This window comes from Heterocephalus glaber, unplaced genomic scaffold (genome assembly GCF_053883595.1).
Source record: "Heterocephalus glaber isolate CG9 unplaced genomic scaffold, H.glaber_assembly_v1.0 deba00001442, whole genome shotgun sequence".
Classification (NCBI taxonomy): domain Eukaryota; kingdom Metazoa; phylum Chordata; class Mammalia; order Rodentia; family Bathyergidae; genus Heterocephalus; species Heterocephalus glaber.
In genome coordinates, this window is record NW_028258296.1 from 43847263 (window position 1) to 43868416 (window position 21154).

A 21154-nucleotide genomic window follows, 5' to 3' on the forward strand; every position below is an offset into this window, starting at 1 on the left:
CGTAAGAAGGTCATCCACTCTTGTTTTAGAGTTGTTGTTGTTGTTGTTTTGTTTTAGAGTTGATGTCCAACATCTCCAACCTTCCTTCCTGGATCCTGATAGTGGGACCAGGAGATCCAGCCCTCCAGTCCTCCAGTCACATGTCTGGCGACTGGTCCCCCGCTTAAGTCACCTCATTAGCATAAACTCAGGTGTTACTGAAGGGTTCACTGTATATAATAAAAGAGGTGGAGGAGATTCCAAAAGTTTTAGGAGCTCTGTGACAGGAATCAGGGACAAAGATCAAATATATTATACCACAGACAACTATGCCACACCCTCATCACAAGAGACTGAAGGCAGCATAAAACCAAGAAGGTCTTACCACACCTACCTCACAAAAGGTATTGGGGATAGTGCTCCAAAGCTTCTGTAAAGGAGAAGGATTGGTGGTGAGGAAGAGACCTCCTATTCCCAAGTCCTGCAAATAATTTCTTGTTATCAGAGAGGTTCTTTGATAAATTTGGCTTCAATCAGGAACCAGAATATTTTATTGTTAAGGCCTGAAAGCTATAAAATCAGAGATGATGGAATCTTTTTAAAAGGATTTCCGAACAGACCCCAGACACAACCTCACTATCTGTTTTTCAAATTTGCTGAATATTGTCCCCTTGGAGAAGAGTCTCCTCCTGTCTCTCTCTAAAGGATTTCAACTGCAGCCAGGTGTGGTGGTGCACAACTGTAATCCCAGCACTCCGGAGGCTGAGGCAGGAGGATCACCATTAGTTTGAGGCCAGCCTGGGCTACATAGTGAGTTCAGGGCCAGCCTGAACTACAAAGCGAAACCCTGTCTCAAAAAAACCAAACAACAACAAAACAAACAAACAAAAAGATTTCAACTGTACTTTCCCAACCCTGTAAATTTAAATGTTGTTAAAGGGATAACATAAAAATCAGATCAGGACAGGTATGCCAGCTCTGAGGCAGAACAGCAGAAATCTTGAGGTAACTCTGGCGACAAAATATGCAGCTATACTCTTGTATCAAGACAGAGAAGAGAGCAGAGATTCGGGGAAAAGATCCAGTCGAAATATCCAATCTCAATAGAAAACTGGCACCAGTGTGGGCACCAGCTTCTAAGTCAGGGGTCAACGAACAGGCCTCTGCCTAACCTGAGATATCAACAGAAGGAACCTGGGCATTCACACTTTTAAGAGGCAATTAGGGCCCTTACAGAGAGGGACAGAGCCAGGAATAAGACATAAAACACAGAAGCCTAGATGGGAGTATAACTCAGTGGTAGACAGAGCTTGGCTAGCACGTATGAGACTTTGGGTTCAGTCTCCAGCACCAGAAAGGAAGAAAGGAAAGAGGGAAAGGAATAAAGTAAGTATGGGCAGAAGGGAAAAAAGGAGTAAGAAGGAAAGAAGGAAGGAGGAAGGAAGACACTGAACACAGCAGTTCACTCCACTGACGCCAAGCCCCCACCAGCCCCTCCTCTAGCGAGACATTTCCGGCCGAAAGGGGGCGCCTGCGCGTCCCCGCTGCGCCTGCGCAGGAGACGGGTCAGCACGCCGGCGCAGTGCGTCGGTCACAGCCTGGCTCCTGCGGTAGAATCTTTACTTCCTTGAGTGTTGACCCTGGAGAAAGGAAGATGGTGCTGGATCTGGATTTGTTTCGAGTGGATAAAGGAGGGAACCCAGACCTCATCCGAGAAAGCCAGGAGAAGCGCTTCAAGGACCCGGGACTCGTGGACCAGCTGGTGAAGGCAGACAGCGAGTGGCGACGATGTAAGTGTCGGGATGCGCAGGGTAGCCCCTGATCCTAAACTGAGCTTCAGCTCGTGACTGTGGTCACCACTTCCGAGGCCACGGCCTCTGAGTCTCATCAAATCCCCTCTTGGGCTTCGGCGGCTCCAAAGGTTTCCCTGTCCCCAAAACACGGGCTGGGAGCCGGCTCATCCCACTTTTCCTCCCGGCTCAGGCGGCACAAGGTCCTTTCCGCGCGTGCTCAGGGCTGGCCGCTGCGGGTGAGGCTGGAAAGGAGCACGGCGCATGCGCAGCAAGAGCTGTCAAGCCTTATGAACACTTGTCTTTGGTCCCCTTCTGCCCTTTTCTCAACTTCAGCAGGGACAGTGTGGTCTCTCTCTGTTTTAATAGGATCAAACGTTGCTGTCTGACACTCAGTCACATCTGCAACAAAATAGGTTAACTCTACCCACACTGAGAGCATTTGGGGACTTGGAAGCTGCGCCAGCCTAAAAGCAGTGATCTGGACCTCTAAGGAAGGCCATCTTGTGACCTATTGGCATATCTTTAAGAATCAGAAAAGCCTTTAACGTTGTAAATTAGACGTGAGGAGCGGGGTGTGGTGAGGCAAGAGAAAACTTGTAATTATTGAGGATGTGATTTGTGGAAGTTTTCTGGAAAAGACATTGGGACAGTTGGGGGAGATCCTAGAACTTACCCAGGCATCTTACATGAAGCTAAATAAAACCGTAGCACCCTCCTCCCAGGTTAACTGGAGTGGTCACTGGCTGGCAGGATGTTGTCAAGAACATGTGATTCGTTTTGTCTGATGCAATAGGCCTGGAACCAGCCAAGAGCCAGATTTATGACAGCACACTGCAAAGGCAGTTGCAATCCAAGAGTGTGATGGCTATCTCTTAGAAAAATTGATTTGCTTAAGTTTATAAGGGCCTTGGGTATCAAAAGAGTATTTATTTAGCTTGAGTTGTCTGCTGATTGTATATGCCTTAGGTATTCTAATGCCGTAGTTTGTAAGCTTCCACTCCACACGTGAATCTGAAATTTTAAGTTGTCTTGGAATGAAATTTGCCACATTTTCGTTTAGGATAAATATATAATGAGCACTATTGTACCAAATCAGAAGTCAAGAGTGTCGTATTTTATTAGTCCAGCCATTGCTCAGTTGCTAAATGACATTAAGTATGTTAGCCTATCCCGTGTGTATAATTACACATGTGTGAAAAGTTTTGTCCCTTATCTGACTAATGGATATGTGGTGAGTTCTTTAGGGACAAAGACTGAGTTACATATATAGGATATTCATGTATCAAAGAAAAAGATTATAACAATTTAAAGATTTTAATTGGCTTTATTTTGCAATTTTAGAAATCAGTAAGTCTTTATTCTGTAAAATAGAATAAGTATTCCATGAGCTGAGCAGAAGAGGTAGGTTTGCAGAGAAGGGCTGAAGAGAGCAGAAACAAAGAAAATAAAAGGGATTGGTTATTTCAAAGTTACTTTCCCTGTAAAGTGAAGAAGATAGGAGACAGAAAAATAGAAATAGAATTGATTGGTCAACATCTGATTACTTCAGTTTACTTTTGTAAGGTTAAAGAATGTCAGGATTAAAGAAGAGGAAACTTCATTGTTATGCAGATTGAAACTGAAATGTGGCTCTTTTCTCCTGATTTCTGGGAAGGTCAGATAGCAGTTTATGAGTTTGGTTATGTGGAACTGTACCACTTTGATTTTTAGTCTTCTCTGTTAAGACCTGGTACAGGACCCAAATCCAAAACAACCTCCAGTAATTTTAAACACATATATGCATATAGATATACACAGATATAGATATAATTACAATACCTAGCACTCCCCCCTGGTACTCAGGAAGGACTTCATAAAGGTTTTTTTGTCAGTACCTAAAAATTGTCTGTGTTCAAGGGTTTTTGCTTTGGTAGTAGTACTGGGGATTGAACCGTGACCTTCACACTAAGCTATATCCTTAGCCTGTCTATCAGTCTTTTCTTTTCTGTCTTTTTGAGACAGAGTCTTGCTAGTTGCCCAGGCTGGGTTTGAACTTGGAATCCTCCTGTCTGAGCCTAGAAATTGACATTGCTACAGTCTACAAAGTTTAACTCATTTTTCACCAGTTCTACATGCACTCGTGTGTGTGTGTGTGTGTGTGTGTGTGTGTGTGTGTGTGTGTATGTGTGTGTTTCTGTGTGATTTTACCATGTATATATTTGTAACTACCAGCACATTCAGGCTATAGAACTGTTCCATCACCACAAATATCTTTCTTGCTGTCCCTTTGTAGTACTGTATATTCACTTTCCCTTCCTTCATCAAGCCCTTGACAACCCCTGATTCTGTTCTCCATCTCTATAATTTTGTCATTATGAATAAATGAATGGGAAAATAGATCATTTTGTGGTAAAGTTTAAAGAGACATTAAAGAGAGAAGCTTATTGACAAAACCTTACATAATATAGTACAGTATAGTATAGGTGCAGTGTCATTTCTTGTAATCAATTTTACCTCTCAAAAGCTTGATCTTTTTTTTCTACCATGTTGTCCCAAATGCTTAGATTCAAGAGATTCAACTTTTCATAATCAGAGTCAGACTGATGAACTATAATACCAATATGTTAATTTGTGCTATTTGGCTGAGAAAAGAAGAATGCAAGTTTGAGGACAACCTAGGCAACTTAGACCCTGTCTCAAAATAAAAAATAAAAAGGACTATGAATGTAACTCATCACTTCCTGGGTTTAATCCTCAATACAAAGAAAGAAAGAGAGAGAAGGGAGGAAGTGAAATTACAACAAGTTATCAAAGCTGTCAACTGAGCTGAGTGTTGTGGTGCAGGCCTGTAATCCCAGCACTTGGAAGGCTGAGGCAGGAGGAATGCTGTGAAATTGAGGCCAACCTGGGCTATGTAGTGAGTTCAAGGCCAGCCTAACTGCATAGCAAGACCCTGTCACACATACAAAAAAGGCTGTCAACTGAGCATGACATTAATACAAAAGGAATAGCATTAAACATTTCTAAAAGAGATGTTGCGACCAGGCTAATGATAATAAAAATATGATACCTCTTTTCTAGATTCCCATGTATAGCAAATATGTAGTCTCTTTAAATGAACCTTAAGATAATTAGGCAGGTTACAGTTATGTGTGTATATTTTCCAGATTTCTCAGTTGTACTATTTTACAGTGGTATCATATGTTGATTTATAAAATTTCAACCTCAGAATTGCTTTTTCCTTGTCTCCAAATGCTTGGGATAGCCTGTTGCTGTCACTAGTCTATGCTAACTTTGGAGCTCTGAAGCTCTAAGATTTTATAACTTCATGAGGCAGTTCCTTCAGTTCTGCTTCCATCTTTTTTTTTTTGGTACCAGGGATTGAACTTGGGGCCTTGGGCTTGTGAGGCAGGTGGCAGAACCACTGAGCTAAATCCCCAGCCCACTCTGTTTCCATTTTGATCTTGAGTTGAGATCCATACTGTGTTGGTCAGCTTTCCATAACTGTAAAAAAATACCTAATCAGTTTAAAAAGAAGAAAGGCCTATTTGGGCTCACAGTTTTGGAAATTTCAGTCAATGATTAGTTGACTCTGTTGCTTTTGGGCCTGTGCTGAGTCAGTAAATGATGGCAAGAGTGTGTGATAGAGGAAGCTGCTAACCTCCTGGTGGCCAGAAGGCAAAAGTAGAAAGATAAGGGGATAAATCCACTACCCGCCTTGAGGTCATGCCGAATAACCTATGACCTCCTACCAGGGCCCACTTCTTAAAGGTTCCTCCAGCTTCCTGTAGTGCCAAGATGAGGACCAAAACGTCTTTTAACACATGAGGCCTTTGGGGACAATTATCTAAATCATAGAAAGTACCAAGGAGCCATGATCAGGGAATATTTTAAGTGTGTTTCTTTGATATATTCTTTGCTTCTTTATTTTTAGGCAGATTTCAGGCAGACAACTTGAACAAGCTAAAGAACTTATGCAGCAAGACAATTGGAGAAAAAATGAAGGTAAGAGAGCTGAGTAACAGCCTGAGAGCTAGAGGAGAGGTATTTGATCTTGTTCTTAGCTGATGTTCCCTGAAGTTCTAACAAAGCATCTAATTCTGTGAGATGCTCAGTTTCTTACTAGGGGGAAGCTTGTTTTAAAAAGAAAGGGAGGAAGGGAATGAGGAGGCACCTTCTGTTTTGGTAAGATTTCTGCCACACCAGCATTCATCTTCTGTTCTCATTAATAGGAATTTTAATTCCATCAAGTCATCCTTTTCATTTCTTTCTTGAGCTCAGGAAAATCAGGAAGGTTTTCTCATGGCAGACTTCAGAATTTTTGTCCCAGAGTTGTCCTGCTTCTTCCTGAAAAAAGCACAGATTTGTAGCCTGTGTCTTGCCTTGGCCTCCAATTAGCTGCATGACTTTTAAGCAAGTTAACCTTTGAGCCTCAGTTTCCTCATCTGCAAAATGGCAGCACGCTCACCTATAGAATGAGGTTGTGAAAAGTAAATATCTTTTAAATGTAGTAAACTCGACACAATGCCTAGAATATTATGGTTGTTCAGCACTTGTGACTTATAGGAGATGGCAAATGGTTACTAGCTTTTATCCAGAAATCCTGATATTTGAACAGTATTAAATTTCAGCTTAGCTTTTGCTTTGGTATCCAAAATAGTTCTTGGATTTATCCTTTCTTCAAAAAAAAATACCTCTTGGCCCTTAACCACTAGTTTTAAAAGGCAGATTAAAGCTTGGTATGGTGGCTCAGGCCTGTAATCACAGCACTCTGGGAGGCTGAGGCAAGAGGGTCACTAGTAGAGCCCAGTCTGGGCTACTTAGAGAATCCCTGTCTCACAATGAAAAATTTAAAAAGACTGGGAATGTAGCCCAGTGTGAAGGCCCTGGGTTTAATCCCTAGTACTCCAGGAAAGAAATCTTGAAAATAATGCAAAAAGTTAAAACATTTTGAAACTAGAACCAATAAAAAAGCATGACAGAAAAATAACCTTGGGCTTGTAGCACCTTGCACTTCATGTTAGTCTATATCCTTCTCTTGGACAGGTTTTGTTTTTACAGTTTGAGGGCTTTGCCCTGAACTGTATTTCTAGTCTTCCCCCAACGTTTTTTTTTTTGTTTTTTTTTTTTTTAGTACTGGGGATCGAACTCGGGACGTTGCGCTTGTGAGGCAGGCGCCGGAACCACTGAGCTAAATCCCCGTCCCTATGCCCCCTTTTTGTGAGGTGAGGTCTTGCTCTGTCATTCAGGCTTGCCTTGAATTCACTGTGTAGCTCAAGCTGGCCTCGAACTTGTGGCAATCCTGGTTTAGCCTCCCTAGTGCTGGGATTACAGGCGCACACCACCACCAGCCCTTTAAAAAAATTTTTTTTTATTAATATTATTATTATTATTTTTTTTTTTTTTTGTACCGGGATCAAACTCAGGTCCTTGAACTTGCGAGGCAAGCAGCAGAACCACTGAGCTAAATCCATGGCCCTCTTTTTTGTAGTTTTTATTTGGATACAGAACCTTGCTAAGTTGCCCAGTCTGTAATCGAACTGGTGATCCTCTTGCCTCAGCCTCCCAGAGTACTAAGATTGGTGCTAGCTTTTTGACAGTATTTAAAAATTTTTTTTCTTTTTAATGAATAGATTACACTTTAGCAGGTTTGTATATGCATGTAACATACTTCGATCATTTTCATTCCCCTCATCTACCTTTTTGCCCCACCCTCCCCCTAGTTTCACACTGAGTAGTGGTTCAGTGTGTATAATGTTATACTTTGAGCTGTGGAAACTTATGTTGATAACACACAGTTTTCTTCCTCATGATGCTTAATCTTTTGCAGATCAGAGGCCCAGTAATTTTTTGATTCCCATGTATACTCTTGTCCAGATGTTCTCTGGGCTGTACACAGACAGTGCCAGCTGGGTATTTTTTGTAGCAATAAGTTGGGAGTGATGTTTTCATTTGCAATCACATTGTTAGGCCCAGCTTTACTGCTGGCCCTTTAGGTCGTTTTCACCCTTGCTGTCCGTTGGAATACTTGCAACACTGCTTTAATTTGTGTAGCACTAGGAAATATTCAGATACGTTCATAAACACTTCATTTTGGTTTTGATCTTTGCTGCAAACCTGGAGTGTAGATATTACATTTATTTTTTTATCAGTCTTATTTAAGGAGTAAGAAAAAAGACTTAGAACATTAAGGAACTTGCCTAAAATCAGACTAAGTCAGTTGCACATCCAGACCTTAAACTCAGTACTTGAATCTGCTGCCCCAGAGACTATCAGGTAGCATATATTGCTGTCATATGCTCACCCTATCTTTAATGCCATTATAGCTGCACACTGTGGTACACACCTATGATCCCAGTATAATCCAGTACTACAGAGGCTGAAGCAGGAGGATCATGAATTCAGGGCCAACCTGGGCAATTGGATTAGAAATGATGATAAAGAAGAGTGAGGAAGGAAAACAGGCCTGGCCACGCATTTGCCATTTTTGTCAAATTGCATTGATTGCTCTAAGCTTAGTTTCAGATTCTGTGATCCTTTTCCATTCACTTGTTTTCCTCGGCTCTCTGCTATTCCATCATTCCATTCATTTTCTCTCCTTAGCCTGAGTGCTGGGTTTGTTCCTAGTGAACACAAGGGCACCCCATCAGGGCCTGCTCTTGATTCTCCTGCCATTTCTGGCACATAATCATTTCAAATACATTATCTTGTGAGTTCCGTGATTCTTCCATGTCTAGGGAAAGCCATACTTCTTTTCATGGTCTCGATGTTAACTCTCACCCCAGCAGGTTAATTGTCTTGTCCAGGATCAAAAAGCTAGGAAACAGCAGAATAAGGACTTAAAACATGGCCTTCTGGCCTTCAATTTACTAGTTTTTCTCCTTTTGTGTTACAATTCATTGTTGGACATCTTGTGATTAGTTTATATATTAATAAAGTAATGTTAGAGATTTTCTTTCATTTAATCAAGTTGGGGTTTTTCTGTCCTGCAGAAAAAAGAGCCAGTGGGAGATGATGACTCTGTTCCTGAGAATGTGTTAAACTTTGATGACCTCACTGCAGACACTTTAGCTGTAAGTTACTGTCCTTTTCTAAGTTGGAGTCACTGCTCTTTTGTCTTAACTTCATTCCTAGGCAGCAAGTGCTGACTGTGTTTCACCCAGCACTGTGGCAACCTTGACTTCCTGCCACTGGGCAGTGTCCCTAGCCACTCCTGTTGTACTGTATACTTGAGTACTTATTAGATAGCAGCAATGTACTTAGCACTTTTGTTGTACTCTGTACTTCAGTACTTATTAGACAGCAGACAGATACAGATGGACTGGGAAAACCAAGGGTAGGAAGAAAAGAAAAAAAGAACTGAACTGTGTTTGGTTTTAGGTAATTCCATTTTCTACTCAGTTTCACAAAGTAAAAGAATTTCTGAACTTAACTGTGATTCAGTAAGTATTCACTATAGTATTCCCAGAGCAGTAATTTTCAAGTGTTTTCATCACTAAACCTTTCTTATAGCTAAGAATATAAACAGAGTTCTTTTCTCAAAGGTCTGTGTTGGAGACCTGATCCTGTCTAGCCCAGCCTGCTGAGGCTCTCCCCAAGAAATCAGAGCACAGCTTGAAACATCTTCAATCAGGAACACAAAATAAGCTTAAGACAAGGTCTCTTGCACCTAATAAAGTTATCTTCCCAGAGAACATTTAAATGCGTGTACATAATAGAAAGTTAAATTGGTTCAATCAGGAAAATCCAGAGTACAAATTAAGGGAAAGTTCTCTTGGGAGAGGCACAGTGTTAAAATTCCTAGGTTGTATTGGAACAGCAAGAGTGGCCAGAATAGATGTATCTCTGCCTTAGGCACCCGCAAAGGAAAATGCCAGTGGATTTGTAAGACAAGACTATATGTATCTCTATCTGTGTAAATAAATATCAGTTCTTTGAAGGCCTTCATTTTCAACTTTTAAAATGCTACCAGGTGTTGAGGGTGTGGCTCAGTGATGGAGTGTTTGCCTAGCTCGAGTGAGGCCCTGGGTTCCATCCCCAGCACTGCAAAAATAGAAATATATAATTTACCAAAATGGTTGTCACTGGAGGACCTCAGGGTGAGGGCCCCAGTGATTTATTCCTGTACCGTCCTTGACTCATGGTGTCCTGGGTCTGAGGCTGGCCTGTTCCTTTACAGAGCCTGAAAGTCTCACAAATCAAAAAAGTCCGACTCCTCATTGATGAAGCCATCCTAAAGTGTGATGCAGAGCGGCTAAAACTGGAGGCAGAGCGGTTTGAGAAACTTCGAGAGATTGGGAACCTTCTGCACCCCTCCGTGCCCATCAGTAACGACGAGGTAGGCATGGTGCCACCATAGGAGGTCACCGTCCTTGGCTGAGGGGCGGGGTGGGGGAGGCGGGGGTGGGAAGCTGTGCGACACTGGCACTGTGTATCACAGGCAGCTCTTTGTACTTTCCCTCTGCCACCAATTGAGCATTTCAGGAGTCAGATCCTTGCCTGACTGGGAAGTAGCAGAGACAGCAGGTAGGAGACTCCTGGCACAGAAATCTCTTCTAAATAGGGCTGCTGTCCTCCACTGCCTGTTGCTCCTGGTAGCAGCGAGTCCTGTGGGAGGGATCTGCTAAATCAACGTAACCCCTCACCCACACCCTGTTGGGAAGCTGCAGGTTGAAGGGAAATCTGCATGATAAAAGGTCCCTGCTGGGAGGGCGCTTCCCCAGCACAAAGCCGCTGGGAGCCCAGTCTTTGTTCCCTGACACCCCAGCGTGGCAGGGCCCATCTGTGCCTCTTTCATTCATTCCCTGGTGAATGTTAAACTCATTGCTGGCTGGGGTGTGCGGGAGGCCCTGGAGCCCTAGCAGACTTGGAGGTCAGGGCCCGCCTTCACATGGCCCTGAGACCAATGAGAGCCTGGAAAAATAATCTACATTCTCCTCTGTACCCCAGGCGATACTGATTGTCTGGGGCCAGTTGTCCCGATGCACAATTTTTAAGGAGGCATTTAAAAGGGTAACAAAATAAAACAAAGCCCAAGAGAACACTATAGATCTCTTAGAAAATCCTGATTCCCAGTTTCATGGCTAGAATCACTTCTAGGACTTTGTAGCTTATTCGTTCTCAGTTAAGTAGCAAATTTTCTTCTCTAGTTACTGTGTACAATAACCAAAACCTAGTGTTGAGTTTAAGCTGTGGCTTCATAAAGCTGAATTGTTCTTGGGTGGAGTTTGGAAAGATGGAGGTTGTAGAATTTAAAAATCATGTATCTCTCTTGGTCTTCTTTCTTTAGGATGCAGACAACAAAGTAGAGAGGATTTGGGGTGATTGTACAATCAGAAAGAAGTACTCTCACGTGGACTTGGTGGTGATGGTTGATGGCTTTGAAGGCGAAAAGGGGGCCATAGTGGCTGGGAGTCGAGGGTACTTCCTGAAGGTAAGAGTTGGGAACCAGTGGGGGTAAAGAAAGAACTGAAAAAAGACTGCCGAAAATCATAGTCATATTTAAAAGGCCCACAAATCCACCACTTGTACTGGCAGCCTGTCTGTAAATATGTAGCAATTAGATGCAATTCTCTCTCTAAAGCAAGAGTACTTATCCAGATTCCAGAGAACAAAAGCCACTCAGTGATCCTCCATAATGAGTATGTTTTGCTGACTGAATCAGAACAGTCTCTGCCTTTGAAGAGCTCAGAGTCATTGGACAGTCAGACAAGTAACAGTTGAAACCCAGTTCGATAAGCTTGTGGTCTGAGTAGGCCCAGGGTGCTTAGAGAACAGGGAGATGGAGGCAACAATCCCGTGCTAACTGGGGCAGAAGGCACATGAATTCAAAGAAGGCTTCCAAAAAGATACACTGAAATGATTTTGGAAATAGTGTGCACTTCAGTAAGCTCTACCTTTACAAATGAGTCCAGTGTTTCAAGAATTAGCTTAGGGAAACAAATGTGCAGTCTGGATAAATGGTCCATTTCCCTTACTTTGGCTCTTAAAGGTAATTCTCCAAAATGGGCATGGTGCCACATGCCTGTAATCCCAGCACTTGGGAGGTTGAGGCAGGAGGATCCCCATGAGTTCGAGGCCAGTGTGGGCTACATAGCGAGACCCTGTTTCAAAAAACAAAAAACAAACAGATAATTCTCTGGACAAGGTGCCTGCGTGACACACTGTTGGGCTTTTTGTTGTTAAGAAGCTCCTGGCAGTTACATTCCATGGTTTTTCTTGGCTTATGGTGTGCCCCTCACCAGTATCATCCATTGCCCAGTTGCCCCTAGTGTGAGTTTTAGCAGATGAATGGGATGGTGACAGGACTCGGTCACACAGCACTGTGTCTCTGTTCCTTTAGGGGTCCCTGGTGTTCCTGGAACAGGCTCTCATCCAGTTTGCCCTTCGCACCTTGGCAAGTCGGAACTACATTCCCATTTATACCCCCTTTTTCATGAGGAAGGAAGTCATGCAGGAAGTGGCTCAGCTCAGCCAATTTGATGAAGAACTTTATAAGGTAAGTAGTCTGAGGCAGCGTGGTAGAATAACTTCTTAATTATGAAGCTTCACTCCAATGGTACAGAGCAGTGCTATCCAACCACTTTATCATGGAAATGTTCTATAGCTATAGCTATTAAGTACTCGAAATCAGCCTAATATGACTGGGGGAACAAATTTTTAGTGTAAACAGGCACATGTAATCAGTGCTGCCATATTAGACAGTGCGGATACAGAGCCTTTTTCATTCTCTCCCCAGTAGTCTGTATGATATATATAATCGAGCATACTTTGTCACCAGGAGCTTGGTGAGTTCTTGGACAAAAGGAAATAATAAAAGTGGCACCAGTCTCCTAGCCCCCTTGCCATGTCCTCCGACTGCTGACTTGTGACTGGGAGCCCCCACAGGGCCAGGTGCACTTACTTGGGGTGGGTGTGACTCATACATAGTTCATGGCTTCTCTCCAGCCACAGACCATTGTAGGGAGAACCAGATTCAGAATGTCATTCTGATCAGCTGTAGCACTGTGGTCTATCCAGCACTCAGAATTTCTAGAGCTGTGCTTGGTGGCACATGCCTATAAAGCCAGCACTCTGGGAGGCTGAGGCAGGAGGGTTGCAAGTTCAAGCCCAGTCTGGATAACTTAGCAATTTAATGAGACTCTTGACTCAAAAGAAAGGAAGAAAGGACTGGAGATGTAGCTCAGTACAAAGGCCCTGGGTTCATTTCCTAGTACTGCAAAAAAAAATTTTTTCTGGAATGTTTCTGCTATCAGCTATCCATCATGGCAAATTTACCTCTCACTTGCCCCTCTCTTTTAAAACTTACTCTGTTGGAAGTGAAGGTTTTGTTCCTATTAGCAAGTGCAGTTAGGCTCATCTGATTCGTAATTGGTTGCATAATGTTATGTAAAATCAACATAACTGTGGATTGTCAGCTCTTCCTTTGCTGAATGTTTAGGAAGCCTCCTTTCTTGCTAAAAAAGCATGATATATGATACCATATACGTATTTACACACACACACACACACACACACACACACACACACCTCCAAGTACTGGGAGTAAACCCAGGGCCTTTGTGCTGTGCTTCATCCTCAGCCCTTTGGCCCTTTTTATTTTGAGACAGGGTCTTGCTAAGTTTCCCAGGCAGGACTTGAATTTGTGATCCTCTTATTTCAGCCTCCCAGAGTTCTGGGATTATAGGCTATGACAGTACACCCATTTTATTGGGTGAGTAAAGTGAAATGTATCTCCATAATTTGCATGTCTTTGGTCTCTGTCATCAGGGACCCCATAACTGTTCCCTCCCTTGTCTTCTCTTCTTAACATTCCCTCCCTACTCCTAGGCAGAGACTGAAGAAAACTTCCTTCCCTGTCACTCGTATCTTTCCTGTAGTTTCTTTCTTTTTTTTGGTACCAGGGATCAAACTTGGGACCTTGCACTTTCAAGGCAGGTGCTGGAACCAGTGAGCTAAATCCCCGGCTTCCTGCAGTTTCTTAAACAAGCTGTGTCCTCCTTCAGTCTTACTTAACATAGGTCTCTCTTCTCCTACAGGTGATTGGCAAAGGCAGTGAAAAGTCTGATGACAACTCCTATGATGAGAAATACCTGATTGCTACCTCAGAGCAGCCCATTGCTGCTCTACACCGGGACGAATGGCTGCGGCCAGAAGATCTGCCCATCAAGTATGCCGGCCTGTCCACCTGCTTTCGCCAGGAGGTGGGCTCCCATGGCCGTGACACTCGTGGTATCTTTCGAGTCCATCAGTTTGAGAAGGTAAGTGGAAGGTCAGAGTAGGAGTAGGAGCCTTTATCTCCCTATCTGTCCCTGGCACTGTTTTCTATGGGGCAGAGCCTGGGAAGTGCATGGTAAAGTGGCTTCGAGTGTAGACTGGAACCAGGCTCCTGAATCCAAATGCTAACTCCACCACTTACCATCTCTGGAACCGTGGTCAAGTTGCTTAACCTCTTTGGCTCACTTTCTACCTCTGTGAAAAGAAGATAATGGTCTCCGCCTCACTACACCAACTGTGTGGAACAAGACAGTCAGCATGTGGAAAGCACTTCGCATAGCAGCTGGCAAGGACAGACCGTGGTGGCTCTCTGTCAAGCTGGTGTTCTTGCTGTTGCAGGCCAGTCTCGTAGAACACAAATCGCTCCTGCTGGGGGCCTCGCCTGGCCAGTCTCCCAGCACTGCAACACTAGGCCAGAACGTCTCTACTTCAGTTCTGCCATTTTTTCACTGTGCACTGCTCTTCCTGTCTCCTTGGGTCCCCTCTGCAGATTGAACAGTTTGTGTATGCATCACCTCACGACAGCAAGTCATGGGAGATGTTTGAAGAGATGATTGCCACTGCAGAAGAGTTCTACCAGTCTTTGGGGATCCCTTACCACATTGTGAATATTGTCTCAGGTAGGGGATCCCTCCTCTTCCCAGCCTCCCTCCCTTTCCTGCACCCCACAGACACCACCTTCAGCAGCTGCACTGCCACACAAAGTGGTAGCTTGCAATCCAGCTCATTAGCCACATTCATTAAAATATCACACCCTTCTTACTCGAGGGTGTTTGGCGGTGAGAAGACCCGAGCATGATTTCACTCCTGGGGATTAGATGGGAAATAAAGAATACTGCAGGCTCATGGGAGGTTGGCCTGTGGAAATGGCATCTGTCCTTCCTGAATTCCATGGGCTTTTCTTTACAGGTTCTTTGAATCATGCTGCCAGTAAGAAGCTCGACCTGGAGGCCTGGTTTCCAGGCTCAGGAGCTTTCCGTGAGTTAGTCTCCTGTTCGAATTGCACAGATTATCAGGCTCGCCGGCTCCGAATCCGATACGGGAAGACCAAGAAGATGATGGACAAGGTAGATGGCCCCTAGTGAGGTGGGCAGTGGGGCCTTCAGCACAGGGCACATCTGTGCTGTCCTGTGCTGTTTATCAGCCCTGAGAGCACATTAGTTTCATGGGAAAATCTGAACTTCTCAATCTAGACCAAAAAGGAAATCTGGAAATGATTTCTCCTGAATTAGGACTAGGTTCTCTTAGAAGCCTGAGTCTAGCCCTATTGTACAAAGTAATTCTAGCTTTTCGGTTTTTGGCTTTGTTTTCCTTAACTCCAGAGAAGGAAAAATCTCTATTTACCTACACAGAATAACTTTGTGGCAGTGCCTTCCCTCTTTTCACCCAAGAAGGTTGGATTGTAAGCTCACCTCTCAAACCCAATCTTCAGGCCCTGGTCTAAGTCAGGCTTGCCATGGGTGAAAAGCAGGGGCCACGGTGGTATTTTCTTCCTGCCAACTCTCCTCAGAATACTGGGACTTAACACATTTCACTCATACAGACATGAGGAATCTATCTTGAGTTAATCTAATAGATAGTAAACACTAAACAAAATTCAAGTGTTTAAAGAAATTGAAAACAGGTAGAGCCTGTCACTCTGATGTGCATAGTTGTAGCTGGGGGAGTTCGGGCCAAGTAGATGGTGCCTTGTCATCATTGAGAGCAGCTAAGGTTGATTTTTAACTTCCCTCTGGCGCCATCTCTTCCCAGGTGGAGTTTGTCCACATGCTCAATGCTACGATGTGTGCCACTACCCGGACCATCTGTGCCATCCTGGAGAACTACCAGACAGAGAAGGGCATCATTGTCCCTGACAAATTGAAGGAGTTCATGCCGCCAGGTACAACTCCCAAACTCAGCTCTCCTGCCTCTCTTTTCTGTTTTCTCACTCTTGTGAGTAACAGACCCCTTTCAGAATGTACATTCTTTTTATCAGCTTGGCAGGTAAGAACCCAGTTTGAGTAACTCTGCCTGTCCTCTGGTGCCTGGTGAGAAAGTAGCCAGTGCAGGTGTGATATCCAAGTACTGCTAAACTTCAGATTGAGGAAGAAAAGAATGGGAAAAACCAGTTCCTATTATGGGCACCCCTTTGTTCAAAGGGATCATTGTCTGAACTTCCCCCCTGAGGTCCTTGGGCTTTGACTGTCTGAGAAGTGACAGGTCATTTGGTTGGCTCCTCCCTCCCAGGGCTCCAAGAACTGATCCCTTTTGTGAAGCCTGCACCCATTGACCAGGAGCCATCAAAGAAGCAGAAGAAGCAACATGAGGGCAGCAAAAAGAAAGTGTCAACAAGAGATGCCACCCTGGAAAACCAGCTGCAGAACATGGAAGTCACCGATGCCTGAACATTCCTTCCTTGAAGTTTGCCAGGCTTCGTTTCCATCTGCTGGGATCTCAGAGGCTGCCTCGGAGCAGGATGGCCAAGCACCTCCTCATCACCCCGCCCATCTGACTGCATCGCTAACAGGAACCGTCTGCCATGCGCAGCACAGGTGTTCCTGTCTCCTCGAATGGGCATGGGGTCCACCACTGATGACTGATGAAACCATGTAATAAAACATCTCTGGGGAGGGCTTCAGACTCTTCCAATGTCTTCTCCCTGAGGCTTGAACCTGTCTCAGTTCCCCCTGGGACCACACTCCTGCTTTCTCTTCCAAATAAGGCTGTACTAACCAAGTCAGACCCTCTCAGGTGCGGTTAGGGTAAATGAGTAGGTATAGGTGGGGTAGATTTAGTAAAGGCTCAAAGGGGAAGTGAAAACCTGGAGCCTTACACACACAAACCTGCAGGACCAGATCCCTTATAAATCCTCTCCTGCCTAAAAGGGTGAGGTAGATGGAGCTTAGAGAACAGAGTTGATGTAAAACCCTCCTGGCTCTTGTGTTCCCTAGGAAAGCCTCCATGGAAAGGGAGGGATGCTGTGAGGGATTGAAGTAGGTGGGACTTTACTTAATCCAAAAGAGCCCGAAGCTTCAAGAACATGGGTTGGGGCCTTTTTAACAACTGGCTACATGACAGCTCATTGCTGCAACTCCAGGAGCTTCAGGTAGCTGACAGGGCAGCAGGAAGAATATTCATTCCTTCCCAAGGAGCTCCCAGTATTGTCCTAATAACCATTCCCTGGAGAGGATGGTATTCAGGCTCCTCTTTTACTTGCTGTCTTTCATCTGCAATCTACAACCTTCAACTCTAATGACACCTTATGTTAGTCTAGTACTTCCAGTGATCCCTTTTATCTTTGTGATGATCCCAGAAGGTAGGGTGGGGACATGATTATACCTGCTCCATTATGGAAGGCAGCAGGACACAGAGAAGGGGACATAGTGGCCAGGTAGAAGTCCTGGCTCCCCAGTGGTGCTTTGTGTTTGTTATTTCTTTGGGAGGTTGAGAGCCTGAGTGTAACCTAGTACCACTTAGAAGCCACCAGCTCATTTCAGCTTCCTGAGTCCCTAAGTAACAACTGCCCTGGACCTACTGGAGCTGGTACCAAGGAAAGAGGCCAGTTTTCCACTGAGGGCTAATCCTATTCATCTGATGCCCAGATACCTGATCAAAACTGGGACAACCAAAAGGGTGACCACATGGCCCTCTTGCCTTGCCTGCAGTGCCAACTGGGGACCTACAAATGGCCTCTATAGCCTATTGCCCTCAGCGCTTAACAAAACCAGGGCAAGAGGGCAAAAGAGCAAGCTGCTCCCATTTGTAATTCAGAAGGACAGAAATTCACATTCCTGTAGCTTCAGTGTTAAAAGCAGCTTACACAGCAGGAGACATTTTTGCTCCACCCCTACTCCATTTTAGAAGCCCACTAGAGACTTGCAGGTACCCTGAACACCCCCATTTCTGTTGGCCCTGGCCTAGGGGGTCTCCACAGCAGCTCCCTGACTCCTAAGCTCTTTGGCTCCTGGTCCTTGTGACCTTCTTTCAGCAGAAGGCTTCGATTTTTGCCAGGGCCCAGAAAGCTCTATGGGAGAGGAGGCTGGGGATTTAGCTCAGTGGTTCTGCCACCTGCCCTGCAAGCACAAGGACCCGAGTTCGATCCCCAGTACCAAAAAAAACAAAAGAAAAAAATGGCCTCTATGGGAGAGGAGACTCTGGGGACTCAGCCCCTGGGCACCAGACCCTGGCTCTTAACTCCCTTGCATCAGCTGGCTAGCCTCACCTGGCTAGTTTACTGGAGCTGGCTGCACTTGGAGCCTGGACACTGCAGCTTATACAGAGGCAGCCTCCTAATCTGAGTAGCTGTGCTCCCTGTGCCAGCTGCACCTGTCTGCCCTGTCTGCAGGCACCTTATGTGAACCCCTGCCTGGAGAAAGATTACTGTGTGGACCACCTTGTCTGTTAGCGGAACATATACCCCTGCTCCCTAAAGCCAGAGGAGAGAAAACCAGCTAACAGGAGTTAAGGCCACAATGACCATGACTGAGGTTCCTCCCTGCAGGTCAGACACAAGAACATACTGAGCTGGGCCAGGTGACGCATGCCTGTAATCTCAGCTACTCAGGAGGATGGCATGGGAGGATCGAAGTTGTAAGCCAGCCTGGGCAACTTAGTGAACCCGTCTCAAAAAATAAGGCTGGGAATGTAGCTTGGGTAGAGCATCCATGGGTTCAATCCCCAGTACTGTGAAAGAAAAATAAGGAAACACTACAGATTGGCAGGTGGGCGTGCAGTCATTAACAGTGCTGACCCTGTGCCAGGCACCATTGGGAGCAAGATTTACAACACAGAATGGGCCACAATCCCTGCTTTCAAAGAACTCAGTCTATTGGGAAAGGTGTGGCTCCCTTTCCTCCAGAGTGAGCTAAAATCCAGACTCCTCTCCCTGAAGCAGCAGCTTGGGGCTGATGGAAGCCTTGTTTAGGGTAGGCTACGCTGAGCAATTGGGAACAGGTCCAGGTACCCTTAACTCCGCCCTGAGTTTGCCTCTACAACCCACGGCTGATGCCCTCATCCCTGGCACCTTGACCTGCCCCATCTCCAACCTCAGCTACCCAGGTCACCTCAGCCAACAACCCCTGAAGGCCCAAAGGAGTGAGTCAGAGCCCTGGGTCTCTTACAAACCCTCGGTTCCCACAGCCAGGAATTCAGGGCCCAAGATGCAGGTCTGGGTCCTTCAGACAAGAGGAGATATTGGGGACCTGATGTCCGGCCTCTTCCACAAGAGAGTTACTGTGAAGCTAGGCTTCAAGAGACAAACGACTCAATGTGAGTCTCGGGGGCCTTCCTGAGTTCAGTTGCTGGACAGAGCTGTTCAACCAAACACTCCTAGACTGAAACCTCTCTCCTGGGAACTGATTCCGGGCTTGTTCTGCCTTTCCTTCCCCGAAGCTTTTCCGGTTTATCCCGGTCCTGAGAACACCTCTTCCCCAACCCCCAAACCTCCCACGGGGGGCCTGGGGCAGCCCTGGCTGCTCTCCCAGGATGAGTCTGACGGCAGAGCAGGGATGGGCCCCAGAGAAATGTGTTGCAAGTCCGAGCCTGTGCTAGGCTAGGATGGGGGCCTGCTCCTTTCCCCCAGTCACCTGCCAGCATGGGGTTCCCCAACAGCTCCTCCCAAATAGTCACGGGCGCGGGGGGTGGGGGGTGGGGTGGTGGTGGTGGGTTTTGCATCCTTGTAGCCCCAACCGCGCCAGGCCCTGGTCAGGCCTCTGCCACTGCCGTTGCCCTTTTAAGACCCCCCCCACACACCACCAGGGCGAGGGTACTGCAGGCAGGTTCTGGTTGCAGAACCCCAGCAAGGTGCAGCTCCCCCACGACCTGCCAGGAAAGAGGACCTGGATGCCACTTGTCAACCTTCAGGCAGATGTAGCGATCCCAGCGATCTCTGAGGAAGCGCCTTTTCTGGAGAAGTTTCTTTCTTTAGCTGCTTACTTGGCTGATTCGCAAGCCCTGCATTTTGGAGCTCCTCCCCGTCCCTTCTAGCCTCCAATCCAGACCTACAGTCAGAATGGGAAATTATTTTTATTGAGGTATAAATTACTGATAAGGCGGTGTGACCCTTCCGGGAGACTGGTCTTTTAAACGCTGTAGAAACTGAAGAATTGAGCTCCCGTTGAAAATAGCATTCATCCATTCCTTCCATCTTAACTCAGAATGAAAAACAATTTTTTTTTTACTCTTCCTTGAAAACCAGCTCTTGTCTACTTGTGACCTGGCCCTCCCTACCATTCTGTGTCCCCTGAGCCCTTGCTTTTCACTGGCGGTCTCCTGAATCCCCTTCTCCCTCTCAGTTCCCTCCCCGCCACCCCACCCCTTCCCCTCAGTACCGACCTGACCTGCGTGCAGTCCTCCTCCTCCAGCAGCGCCTGCAGTCATCCCTCTTCTGTCACATTACCACCCCATCCGGCCCTTTCCCTCAGATTAATCTGGGTGGGCACTCGGCTCTGTGACCTCATCCCGGGGCGGTCTCCGCCCCCTTCAGGGAAGGTGGAAGGTTCCAGAGGGAGCAGCCTGAGACCGGGAAGAAGGCTCCCCAGATGGCTGGAGTGCAGATTGAGAGCAGATTTGCTGGAGAAACAGGCAGGGGAGGAGATGGCACCTGACCCTAAATGCTGGTTCTCCGAGCACTGACCTCTCTTGCCCTTTCTCCATGTGCTCTCCTGTTGCCACGTGCGGGCCCCCCAAGCTCACACATCTGAGCATCTCAGCCACTTGCAACAGGCACCCTGAACATCTCCACCAGGATCTCAAATCCAACAGGCCAAAGTCTAAGGCCTTATCTGAATCCTCACACCCCTCAGGATTCACCCCCAAAACACTTGAAAGTCACCCTGGACTCCTCTTCATCCCCAGTGGGTCTGTACCACAGTCCCGCTGAGTCTTCCTCAGTGCCATTTGCCCTGGACAGCCTGATCCTCGACCTCGATGCTGGTCTGCAGCCCAGCCTCTCCTTTGGGTACAGCCTCATGATGCCAGAGTACAGATGGCTCAGCCATGTCCTTCCTCTCTGTCTGCAGAAACACTTAAAAGTCCCTCAGTTTAAAAGTCCAGACTTCTTAGCCAGAATCCATGTTCATCAAAATGTGGCCCCTGCTCAGATTTGTAGAATTTCTGCTCTGCTGGTCCCCACTGTGCCTTTGTGT

At 45.9% G+C, this 21154-nt stretch overlaps 1 protein-coding gene across 1 annotated transcript; it reads left to right on the forward strand.

Moving 5' to 3' along the window:
* Window positions 1–1532: 1532 nt before the first annotated feature.
* Sars1 (seryl-tRNA synthetase 1) lies at window positions 1533–16647 on the forward strand. Its single transcript, XM_004853621.4, has 11 exons — window positions 1533–1769; window positions 5686–5756; window positions 8744–8824; window positions 9931–10089; window positions 11041–11184; window positions 12094–12249; window positions 13790–14011; window positions 14518–14647; window positions 14937–15094; window positions 15780–15909; window positions 16257–16647. Exons 1-11 carry the CDS (start codon window positions 1634–1636, stop codon window positions 16412–16414), a joined length of 1545 nt encoding a protein of 514 aa, XP_004853678.1. The 5' UTR covers window positions 1533–1633; the 3' UTR covers window positions 16415–16647.
* Window positions 16648–21154: the final 4507 nt, after the last annotated feature.